The 13,060-nt window shown below is 45.0% G+C and overlaps 1 protein-coding gene across 1 annotated transcript in view; it reads right to left on the bottom strand.

The window, feature by feature from the left end:
- The window catches only part of EXPH5 (exophilin 5), a 72,997-nt gene extending 60,226 nt beyond the window's left edge, over positions 1 to 12,771 (bottom strand). The window contains exon 1 of the mRNA XM_081098780.1: positions 12,490 to 12,771. Coding sequence (XP_080954906.1) covers positions 12,490 to 12,608 — 119 coding nt within the window. The 5' untranslated portion in view covers positions 12,609 to 12,771. The remainder of the gene's footprint in view (positions 1 to 12,489) is intronic.
- Between the last annotated feature and the right edge of the window lie 289 nt (positions 12,772 to 13,060).

Genomic DNA, 13,060 nt, shown 5'->3' with positions numbered 1-13,060 from the left:
GTTGTCATTTCAACCAGGGTTGAGAATCTCTGTGTTAGAGTCTGTGGGCCAAGACCTGCCATCACAAGAGGCAGGAAGACACAACAAATGGATGTTAGTGCCCAGGTGGGCAGAGAGAGAGGAGAGGCAGAGTGAGGAGAGTGAAAGCAAGTGCACCCCCTCTCTGGGCAGGTAAATCCCAGTGCCTGCCATGCCAACATGACATCACTCTGAGGTGAACTGGATGGCCGATAGCCCCTGCTGAGAAAACCCAGCACTAAGCTTTTCCCCGGGCCCGTGCTACAGACTGGATGCCTGACTGGAGGGCAGCCCATCCACAGGTTGGCTAGAGATGCATCAGGTGACCTGTCGTGGACAGCCATGGGCTTCGGAATCTGGACCAGCTAATGAGGAATGCATCGGCCAGTTAAAGAATTCAGCCTCATCAGGAGAGGGAATTGAAGGCATCCTGGAAGGATGGTGCGGGCTGTGGCATGCAAGCAGAGTGGGTAGCTGGTCCCTAAAGCCATCTTGGTTCCCCGAGTTCGTCAAATTCCAGTTTCAGTCCATGAGCAACCTTTCTGCAAAGCCCTCTCTGCCACTGGTGCGCTGAGTGAGACTCCCCGTCTCCACACAAAACGCCGACTCACCCGAGCATGCCGGAGACTGCATAGCGCAATACCCAGGTGGCAGAAGCAGTAGCACAAAGAAGGGAAGAGCAGAACAGAGCAACTCCCAAAAGGTGCAGAAGCAAGAGAGAACCCACAGAAGGGCACAGAACAGGCATGACCCGCAGTATAGAATAAAGGGAAGGAAAATTCCCCTTTTGAGAATTTTCTGACAGGGAAGCAAAGCCTTAGCAATACAAGGCAGTGAGAAAATGCAGAATCTAAAGGACGACAGGAAAAGACAACAGGGGTGGAAGAGAAAGGAGGAGGACAGCAATAGTCTCTCCCCGGCTCTGCTCTGTGCAGCTGGGAGACAGCCCTACAAGCCGCATTTCCCAGGCTCTCACTACTGGTCGGCTGCTTCCAGCCGGCTCCAGCCGGGCACGGTCAGGAGATTTGTGGGCGAGAAGAAGGGAAAAGTCAGACTGTTTCTCCTCCTCCTGTCTCATGGAGGACTTCTTGGTAGTTGGTGATTGTCTCTCCAAATCCCCAAGCGGGCCTGCCACGGTCCCAGTTTCTCCTGGGGGATTCTGGCCTGTGGGCGTGGGTAACACCACCTGCTCCCTTTTCCTTTCCAGCGGGTGGAGTGCTAGAGCTGGCTTGTACTGACTCACAAGAGCAGGCTGGTAAATATTTAGGAATTTGGCAAGCTGGTTGTTAAACTGTTGCTAGCATCAAATTGGCCCATGCTAAAATCAGGGCTTTTTTCCTCGGGGAGAGCCAGTTACCAGCGCAGCACTGCCTCCGGGCCTCCTGCTGCTGCCAATCTCTCGTTTCCTCACTGTCCCAGTTGGTTTCTCTGCCTCTTTTTATCACCGTGTAACCGATTCCCTGCACTACATTCTGTTTTACATAGCGAGTAGTTTCTGTGTTCATGGTGGGACCCTGATTACTACACCGACAATGAGCTCCTAAAGAGCTTTCATATGCTTGTGTTGATTTGAGAGAGAGCAAGGGACGGGGAGAGAGAGAAACATCAATGCTGAGAATCATTGTTCAGCTGCCTCCTGGGAATCGAGCCCACAGCCCGAGCATGTGCCCTGACTGGGAATCAAACGTGACCTTCTGGTTTGTGGGTCGATGCTCAACCATTGAGCCACACTGGTCCGGCAGAAAAAAGCCCAAACCCACACTGAGACTCTGTATCAGTGTTGGTTGCCTTCTAGAATCCATGCCCTCCAGGTGCCTCCTCCTTTCTAGTTTTGTTGTGAGCAACAAAGTGTTCATTCCCAGGGGATGGGTCATGATTGGTCTAAGCTTAGCATTTGAATCCTTTTTGGCTCAATTCCCTTGCAGTGAAGGGTGACCTGAAGACCTGGTTCTGGTCAGTGAAATGTGAGGGGACATCTATTGGGATGGCCTCTGGAGAAGCTATTACTTCAGTAATAAAAGGGACAGAGGCAGTTGGCTCAATCCTGTCCCCTTTCTTGTTGCCGTGAACGTGGATGTGCTGTTTGGAGGCGTTGCAGACATCTTGCATTGCCAATACGCCATGCTGATTGACATCCTACACACTACACCAGCCTGCAATTGCATACTTCCAGATGTCTTTTTATGTCAGAAAAGTTTATCCCCAGTTTGTAGAAGCCATGGTTTGATCTGTTATTCGTGACAAGAAGCAACCCAAATACAAATCTTCAAACATAAATGGGCAAAGCTATGAATAGACAATTCATAAATCATGAAATGTAAATGAGTAGTAAACACATCAAGAAGTTTAAGGTCATTATAAACATTTTTAGAAATTAAACCAGTATAAGAATCTTTTTTCTTTAACCTACAAAATTAGATTTTAAAAACATAATAAAACCATCAAGTGCTGAGAAGGGTGTGGCAAAATAGAGGCTTCCCACATTGCCAGTCAAGGTGCCATTTGGTAGAACAATTTCGGAAAGCAATTTGGTAACATGCAACAAGAACTTAGAAAATATTTACATTATAAACTAACGATTTGACTTTATGGAATTTACCCTAAGGAGACAATTTCAGTTGAATTAAGAATGTAAGCACAAAGGTTTGTCACAGATTATTTAGCATACCAATAAAAAAAATCAAGATGGCTAAAATACTGGAATGGTTAATTAAATTATAAAATATATGCAAGAGAATAGTATGCAGCCACAAAATTATGCTGACTAGGAGTCAATTTGGAAAGGTTATTTTTATGTTAGATGTTACATAAATAAAAATATACACTGTATAAAGTGAATGTGGATGAAAATAGTTTAATGTTCCTAAAAAGTTAAACGCAGAATTACTGAATGTCATAGTAATTCCACTCCTGGGTATGTACCCAAAAGAAGCCCAAACAATCCTTATAGATGAATGTTCATAGCATCACTATTCACAACAGCAAACAGGTGAAAACAACCCAAATGCTCACCAACAGAAGAGTGGATAAGCAAACTGTGGTACCTACACACAATGGAATATTACTCAGTCATAAAAAGAAAGGAAGTACGGATCCACACTACAAGGTAGATAAACCTCAAAAGCATTATGCTAAGGAAAGCAGACACAAAAAGGTTCCATATCTATTTAAATGAAACATCCAGAATAGGTAAATCTGTAGAGACAGAAAGCAGATTGGTGGTAACCAGCAACTGAAGGGAGGTGGGAATGGAGAGGCACTGTTTAATGGGTTTTATTTTAGGGTGATGAAAATGTTTCTAGCCTTGTGCCTCCTTGTTAAAAAACTACCCTTAATTGAATTGCCTGTGTACCTTTGTAAAAAAAATCAATTGGAGATATTTTGGGGGTCTATTTCTGGACTAAATTCTGTTCCATTAATTTATATGTCTTTCCCTTCACAAATACCATGCTAAATTGACTTTATAGAAAGTCTTAAAATCAAGTCACATAATTCTTCCAATTTTACTCTTTCTCAAAATTATTTTGCCTATTCAGTTCCTTTGTTTTTTCATAAAAATTTTAAATTCAGATTTCTAATTGTTCATAGCTAGTATATGGAAACACAGTAGATTTTGGTATATTGATTTTGTATTCTACCACTTTGCTAAATTCGCTTACTAGTTCTGGGACTTATTCTTTTCGGTAGATTTTCTTGGGGGATTGTCTTTCCTTCTTTTTTTAAAATTTTTTTTTATTGATTTGAGAGAAGAAGGGAGAGGGAGAGAGAGATAGAAACATCAACAATGAGAGAGAATCATTGATCAGCTGCCTCCTGCACGCCCCACACTGGGGATTTAGCCAGAAACCTGGGCATGTGCCCTGACTGGGAATTGAACCTTGACCTCCTGGTTCATAGGTTGACACTCAACCACTGAGCCACACTGGCCAGGGCCTTGCTGAGATTTTTTAAATAATGAATGCATGTCCAATTCTGTCAAGTGCTTTTTTTGTTGTTGTTAATCCTCACCTGAGTATATTTTTCCGTTGATATTTACAGAAAGTGGAAGGGAGGGGGAGAGACAGAGAGAGAGAAACATTGATGTGAGAGAAACACATTAATTGGTTGCCTCCCGCACATGCCCCAACCAGGGCCAGGGATTGAGCCTGCAACTGAGGTATGTGCCCTGCCCTTGACTGCAATCGAACACGGGCCCCTTCAGTCCGTGGGCCAATGCTCTTTCCACTGATCCAAACTGGCCAAGGGCTGTCAAGCGCTTTTTTTGCATTAATTATTGTGATCATGTGTTTTTCTGCTTTACTGTAGACAGTTGATATAACAGTTTACAGTAATTTATTTTAAAATATTGAACCAGCCTTGCTCTTAAGGGTTAAATTGTATCCTCCAAAAATGTGTGTGTGTGTGTGTGTGTGTGTGTGTGTATATATATATATATATATATATATATATATATATATATATATATATAATCTCCTAACTCCCAGTACCTCAGAATATGAACTTATTTGGAGACCGGGTCTTTACAGAGGTAATCAACTTAAAACGAGGTTTTTAGGATGGGCTCTAATCCAATATGACTGATGTCCTTACAAAAAAGGGAAAATTCGGACACAGAGACAGACACCCACGCAGGGAGAGTGTTATGTAAAGACTGGAGTTATGCTGCCACTGCCGAGGAACTACCAGAAGCTGGGAGACATGCCTGGAACGGTCTCTTCCCAAGTGTCTGCGAGGGAGGCTGGCCTCCCTGACTCCTGAGAACCGACCTGGAGAGCAGAGCAGAGCTTGCCAGGTGACCATCCCTCCCAACAGCCTCCCCCCCCCCCCCCGACCCCCACCCCCACCCCTGGCTCCCTTCAGCTGATGTGCAATGCGTTGTTTTAAAGTTGAGACCAAGGCTAATTGGATATAAATGTAAAACACCCCATTTCTTTGGGGAGTTTGGTCCTTGCAGCCCACTTTCCTCTTTCGTTATTAGAAAGTCTAACACAGTGGAATGAGGAAGCTGGCTCCTGTGATATGCTAAGGTGATATTTTAAATCCAGCCTTTAAATAGCGCCACTGGCAATGCCAATAAGGAAACATTCCTGAGAAGGAGAGGAAGGTGAGCCTACGGCTCTCAAATATCACAGTCTGTGCAGATAACTAACTGCAGCAAAACAGACTCGAATCGCCTTAGCAAAGCTCTCAGCTAGCTGTCTCTGTTTCAAGGCCCAAGTATGCTAACAGGAGGAAAAATATTTCTGACTAACCTTCGCCTGAACTTCTTTGTCCTTCATGTGGTTTCTCCAGATCTTTCATTTCCTTTGTATTCCCTTACCGAAGTTAAGGTCCATTTAATTAGGAATTGAGTACGACTAGGCTCTCCATCCCTTACAACCCTTGACCACAATCAATGTACAGAAACCAACCTAGCCATGACTACCTTAATGTTACTAAAACACTATAAAGAAAAGGGCAGCAAAACACTCAAGTATGTTTTAAAAACAAATTATTTCAAAAGTATGTGTGAAAGTTAAAAAGGCAAACATCTTGCATTTCTTTATTGTCAAAAGAAATGGTCAGCATTTAAAAAATTAGCTCATGGTCAGTAGAAATAGCAAGAGTTTTGTAGTGAGAAGAGGTCAGGGTTGGCTCTGTTACAAGTTGTGGGGTGATCACTTTAACTTCTTCATACTTCATTGTGGGAGGCAGTACAGCACAGGGATTAAGTGCACATGGAGTTCACAGATCCAATACTTCCTGGCAGCTTTTTAAAAATTGATTGGGGGGGGCGGCGTAGGGGGAGAAGAGAGAGTGTGAGAGAGAAACATTGAGTTGCTGTTCCACTTATTTATGCATTCACTGGCTGATTCTTGTATGTGCCCTAGACAGGGATTAAACCCACAACCTTGGCATTGGGACGATGCTTGAACTGAGCTACCTGGCCAGGGTTTCCTAGCAATATTATCTCAGTCAAGTAGCTTATCCTCTCTAAGCTTCCTCTGTAGAATGGAGATTTAAAAAAAAAAAAAAAAAATTCCTTAACTCATTAGGCTGTTGTGAATTAAATGAGATAATGCATTTGAAGAGTTTAACAGAGCCAAGTGTCAATAAGTATTAGCTATTATTACTGTTGTTATTAGCTTTACAAAAAGGTAAAAATACCTGCTTTATCAGATTACAAAGAGGATAAAAGAAAATAGAAAAAAAGCTAAGAGAGTTATAATGTCACAAAGCTTAACAAGGACACTCTCTCCAACTCTGGGATATGGAACTGTGATCTAGTAGTTTCCATGTGTATTGCCCACGGAGACCAACCCACAGGAGTAAGTAGGCAGGCGAAGGTGTCTGAGAGAAAGATCTCCCCTTGGTTTAAAGGAATTGACTAAATTGGATATTACTAGAAAATGCAGACACCCCAGAGATCCATGTTCGTCTCAGACCTTGTTACATTAGGTACACTCAAGCCTCCAGGGCACTCCTGTGACTCCCAGGCAGTTCTCAGGGCCCCCCCTCCCCAGGCCACACAGGGCTACTGGAGGAGAAGCTACATTGATAAGGACACCTTCACCTTGCAGGATTTACCACCAACCACAGCGCGAAGCCATCGGGGCAGAATCCATTTCTTTTTTCTCTGCTGTACCCTCACAGGGTCTGGCATCTGATGTTTCCTGAAAGTCTGTCTCTCAGCCAGAGGCAGAGTCACAGGCTGGGAGCGGAGGGAGCAGGCGGGAAGCTTAGGAGAGACGGGAGACCTGAGCACCTGGCTTCCAATCCCTCTAGGACGCGGCAGCTTCCACCAGCTTCCACCCACTTCACCGCTTTGGTTCTGCAGTCCCTCTGAGGACTGCGCCACAGCTCAGGGACACCAGTGAAATCATTCACAGACAACTAAGTTCCGGGAAACCCTCCTGGGCTGCAATCCTGCCATTGAGCAAGATAGGCCAAATCTGGGCATGCCATTTTTCAACGGGACTACACCAGGCTCTGTAACATCTTATACTTAAACGTTTTTGACATATTGATATCTCTTCTGTGAGCTGATATAATCTCTTGGTACTTTCCATATCAGTTACATTTATGGGATGTGGGTGGGTGGGAGTGGGGGTGATAGGTAGGTAGTTGTGTTTTCCAAAGACTTGTAGAAAGTAAGACACTTTTCAGAATCGATAAATAGGGATTCAAATTCTCAGCCATTTTTCTTCACGATGGCTAGAACCACAGTCTGGGTAAGGCCTGAGAAGTCACGCCCAGGTGAATACCTCCAGGAAAAAATCCTGTCCACAATCCAACAAGAAGTGGAACTGTCAGGTTGGATTTTAAATGGCAATTTCTATCTCCTTAACTGGCTCTGAGAATATTTCTGTAGCACGAATCTTACACTCACACAAGAGAATAAATGTAACACAGAGATTATAGCGCATGACAGGGTTCCAAGGAAGGAGAAATCTTGTGTGGTTGGGCAGAGGATGTTTGAAATGTACAGGAAGGCAAAACAGAGTCAGAAGTGGGGAGAGAAGTGAGGGACTGCAGGAGCCTTTGACTTCAGCCAGTGCAAGTCACTAATTCCTCTAAGTGTTTATTGGAGGCCTATTATAAGGCAAGCTCCTTGGTTGTCCCTGGTGTCCCCTGTCCTCTAAGCCATGAAATCCTAAGCCCTCCCCTCATCTGCCTTCCCAGAGCCTCCAAGGTGGCCTGTGCCCAGCATGAACCCCTGCCTGGCCTGCAGGCCTCCTCTCCCTCAGGCCTGACTTTCCATCTTGGCAGTGCTGGGCTTGAGGACAGGAGACAGGCTCTCCCAGCTGTCAGGGCAAGCCCATGCTTTTCGTAAACATTTACTGAATGGCCCAGGCCAGTGTGGCTCAGTTGGTTAAGCATCGCCCCATGCACTGAGAGGTTTCCAGTTCAATTCCTGGGCAGGGCATATGCCCAGGTGGATTCAGTTGTCTGGTAGGGTGTGTGTCCCTGGCCGGAGTGTGTGCCTCTGGTCAGGGAATGTGGGAGGCAACCGATCAGATATTTCTCTTTCTGTCCCTTCCTCTCTCTCTAAAATCAATAAAAGCATATTTTTTAAAAAGCAAACATTTACTGAATGTTCACCATGTGCCAGAAGCTGCATCAAGTCCTAGAGATTCATCAAAAGCAGGGGTGGGCAAACTTTTTGACTCGAGGGCCACAATGGGTTCTTAAACTGGACCGGAGGGCCGGAACAAAAGCATGGATGGAGTGTTTGTGTGAACTAATATAAATTCAAAGTAAACATCATTACATAAAAGGGTACGGTCTTCTTTTTTTAGTTTTATTCATTTCAAACGGGCCGGATCCGGCCCGCGGGCCGTAGTTTGCCCACGGCTGATCAAAAGGCACAGGTTTTTGCTCATTTTCTTCCAGTTGCTGAGCACATGCACAGATGTCCTGAAGAAAGTGCAATGATAGCATTGGCGCTATTTTTTGTTCTGCTTTTTCACAAAACAAGGCCACATTTGCATCTTCCCCACAGTTTTATATACGATAAGCTTGAGGTAGCTAAATAACAACCAAGGTAGTCAGGAATATAGAACTATAATATCACTCCGGGTGAGATATAGTAATTATCTCACAGTTGTCCTTTGTAAGGACTATGCTCTATTGGACATTTAGATTTGAAATTTCCAACTATATTGCTATTACAGGAAATACTGCAATAAATATCTGAGACTATATTTTCTTGTTTTTCCTCTACTAAATTATTTCCTCAGGAAAAAATATGGTATAGTGGAAAAATATAGGCTTTGAAGCCAAACAGATTTGAGTTCCAAATCTAGCTCTGCCACTTATGAACTATGTGACCTTGGGCAAGTTCCTTAACCTTGCTAACTTCCAGTTTCCTTCTACACAAAGCCATTAATTAATAACACTCACCCCAAGGGAAGATTGTGGGGATTATTCAATGCTGATGGGTAAAACAGTTTTGAGATTGGTCTGGAATTATATTCTGGCTCTCTCGCTTAACTTGGACAAGATACTCAATCTTTGTAAGTTGTTTCCTTCTCTGTGAAATGAAAGTTAAAGTGTGTACCTAATGAGGTTATTTGGAGGATTAATTAAATATAGATAGCATGTTTAGTACTGTGCCTAGTATACAGTAAGAGACCAATAAATACTGTTATTTTTTATCGTAGTAATTACTATTATTATATAAGAAGGAAGCCCTGAATAAATGTTGGTGTGGCCATTTTCTCCTCCCTAATCTCCTACTAATGAAAAATATCCAAGAATTGGACGACTGGGTCAAGGGTAAGGCATTATGTACAGGTATCGCTTTACAGCTCACCAAAAGGATTGTATTCAATTTACAACGCCACTAACAATACACTGAATCTATCCATTTCACTGCAACCCCACACTAGTTTTTTATGTTATTTTTAAAGGTGCAACATGGTATCTTGTAGTTACTTCCATTTTCATTTCTTCATTACTGTGAGGGTGAATGTTTTCCTGTAGTATTTTTGTTTACTGTTTGGATATCTTCTAGCATGAATGATTTGTTTCTACCTTTGCCTATCATTTTGAATCTTGGTGTTTTTTCTTAAAAATTTGAATAAACTTGATATATTAAAAACATTATAATATTTAATGCAAATATTTTCCTAGGAAGCTGGAGACAGATGAGGTCCGGGACCAATGAGGAGAGAAGAGGGGAAAGTACTGTGTGTTCAGGATCCTTTCTTAAATGGGGCTGTCTGCCGTCTCTGCTTGAACTCAACTATTCTCACTCCTTTAACATTCATCTCTGGATATCTCTGGCCCTGCGTGACACTGTAGTTCTACAAAATGTTTTTTCCTGGTTGTCTTGTAGACTCCTCAAGCCTAGCACAGCTATGGGTAACTGAAATCATCAGCTGTCCCCCAACCAGCAAACTTCCCAAACGTCCTCATTTGGTCCCTTATTATCCTAGCCAAGAGATTTTGAGACTGTTTTTCAATGTAGTAAAAAGGCCTCCCAGAGTCTCAAATAATAATCTTGAATTATAAGTCACATGTTCTGACTTTTGATTTGGAAAATATGATGATCATACATATCAGGAAAATAAGCAGAAGAGGCGGCCAAGTTGACACGTTATCTCAGGCCTTCTCTGCATGCCAGTACCTGCTATTAAAACCGATGCACATGGGTCGGAAGGCAGAACAATCCCACTGCGACTGCTATCCAGCGACAGGTATTTGGTAGTGGGATCCAGGGAAAAGAATGCACTAGATATAATTGCCTTGAGCATTTCGCCCAAGTGCCTACTTTCCTTAAATTTTTTATATTTAATGTATTTATATATACATATACATATTTAATATAAAATATATTTTATATTTTTAAAATTTGGGGTAATTACTTTTAATACTTTAATAGTTAAAGGTATTAATTTTTCTATTGATGTTCCAGTTAGGATAGGAGTGCCATGAAATCAGCAAATGTGTTTTAGCCTTCCTGCTGAGGCCTTCCTGCTTAGCCCATGGCCTTTGCCACTGATGGGTAGTTGCAGTTCCCACTGAAGTCAGCTGACATGACCACCAAAACCTGCTGTAGAGTAAACACAAGGCAAGCATCAGGTCAACTATAGAAAGTCAAAATTCCGTTGAATCAAAATTAAAATAAAGAATATTACTATTTCTTCAAAAATATGTTTTTATTGATTTTAGAGAGATAGGAAGGGAGAGAGAGAGAGAGAAACATCGATGTGAAAGAGAAACATTGATTGGCTGCTTTCTGCACGCCCCTATTGGGGATGGAGCCCAAAACCCAGGTATATGCCCTGACCAGGAGGAATCCAACCAATGACCTTTCAGTGCATCAGACGACACTCAACCACCTGAGCCACCTGGGCCAGGGCAACATTACTGTTTCTAAGACTATATAGTTCATGAGAAGCCACATTGGTAATATCCAAAATGGAAGCTCCCCTCCCTCCCGATAGTTCCCAATTCTCCCCTCAATTTCCCCGAATACATAGCACTGGATAACTTAAGCCCCATCCTCTGCAGAGACAAGAAACACTTCCAAGAACACACACTGAGAGCAACAACACTTTCTTATTGCTTTCGGACTATGTGTTGAAGACAAACTGCACGCAGTTCTAAAGTTCTTTTCAAGGTTGGGTGCGCCTGTGTATAGTGCACGTCCACATGTGTAGGTACATGCACGTGGGTGTGTGGGTGTGGACAAACTGTGTTCATGAGGACACACTTAAACACTGTCTGAGGAAATGATGGGGTGGGTGTATTTTTTGAAAGGCAGAGTATGATGGTGTGAAAAACACATCTTCAAACTTCAACTATTCATTTATCCCCACAGGAGCCAGTGGAAAAGAAAAGATGGGGCATTGGGCCCAGGGTATTCTAATTGTTTTTACAACAAAGACCAGCTAGGGTTTCCCTATGTGAAGAGGATCTTTGGAGGTTTTTAACTGGGGGTAGGGCAGATGGGCAGTGAGATAATTGATAAGAGGTGGAAATCTAGAACTCACATCACCACCACCAACAACAACAAACATCACTCACAAACAAAGCAGCTTTCCAAATCCCAGTCGATGCCACATGCTTTTTGGGCTGAGAGCGAATTCCTTTCCACAGTCAACTGAGCAGGCTTTGGGTGGTCTATTCCCGCACCAATTCCAGGATTTAACCCACACTTCCCCAACAGAAAAACTGGTTAATTTACCTCCCAGGTTGTAAACTCTCGATTTCATTCCCTCACCTCCAGCACCGCATAGTAAGGTCAAGGGTGAAATTCCCGGGCAACTTCCCCATAGCACCACCAGCAAGGAGCCCCACCCATCCCAGCCTACTCGCGCATCCCAGCCCCAGCCCGGTTCACTCCGGACAGTTTGGCAAGTTCCCGGAGCTCCAGCCCTCGGGGTGGGGAATCATTTCGCCTCCGGTGAGAGGTCAGCCCTCCCTGGCCCCGCTGACCGTCTGCGTGGGGCGGGGAAAGGTGTTTCTGCGACCGAGAGAGTGTTGGGTGGGGAGCTGTGAAAGCACCTGGGTGCGTGCGGCCGGGATTCCGCTCCACGCGGCGCAGCGCCCTTGTCCCATTTCACCGTCTCCCCGGCCCCGTCCTGAGACGGACGGGAGGCAGCCGAGCGAGGCGCCAGAGTCCCACCGGCGGGACCCCAGTGGCGGGTCCCACCCCCGGGTCCTGGCGGAGGCGGGGCAGCGGCGCTGGACCCACTCGGAGAGAAGCGCCCCGAGTACGAGGCGCCAGCCAGGCGAGGGCAGGGGCGCTCCCCACCCCGCGGGACCCGAGCCCGTCTGTGCCGAGAGAGCACCATCCAGGCACCCCAAAGTCCTTAAGGGAAAACCTCACTGCAGATGTGCCCCGGCCGGAGCGCACCGGGGGATGCTGCGCGCCTGAGGACCCCAGACAGGTGTCCCGGGAAGCTCCGCGCCTCCCTCCCCCACGCCCCGGCCGCCGCGGGACGCAGGTCCAGGGAAAAAGAGAACGCATCGGCTTTGTACCTGATTCTGTCCTTCTCTGCCCTCTGCAGCTCCTCATTTCTTTCCAGCACCTGAAGGATCTTCCTGGCTTCGTCGTCATTTAGGAAACTAAAATCAAACCCCCGAGGAACGTTCGTCATTTTCTCTGGGTCGTGCGTGAATTACCCTTAAGCTCCTTGGCGCCTCCTGTTACGATGACATCTTTCGAGCTACAGAAGACTGGGCCCCATAGCCAATAAGTCTGTCCCTTTGAAAATCTAAAACCACAAACTTAGGGAACAGCCCACACCTACGGGGCTCATTTTGACACCACCTGAACGACAAGTTTGTCTCCACCTACCCAGCCGCGGTGCCAGATGAACGGCTAAAGGGAGAGAGGGAACCAATCCCGCTCCCGAGGGGCGGGCCCCTTCTCATCCCCTCCCCACCCCTCCACCTCCTATCCTGTTTGCTAAACCAACAAACCTACTTACTTCTGCTGCTAAGTGAGGCTGAGGCTTAAGTGTTGGCTCCACAGTATTTGTTTTGGCTGTTGCTGTTTGCTTTCAGAACTTGAGCAGGATTAATAGGAGGGCAAAGGAAAGAGGTTCGC

Source organism: Myotis nattereri (assembly GCF_964212035.1).
Source record: "Myotis nattereri genome assembly, chromosome: 9".
Taxonomy (NCBI): domain Eukaryota; kingdom Metazoa; phylum Chordata; class Mammalia; order Chiroptera; family Vespertilionidae; genus Myotis; species Myotis nattereri.
The sequence above is the reverse complement of the archived record's forward strand: the minus strand, read 5'-3'. Positions and strand labels throughout refer to the sequence as shown.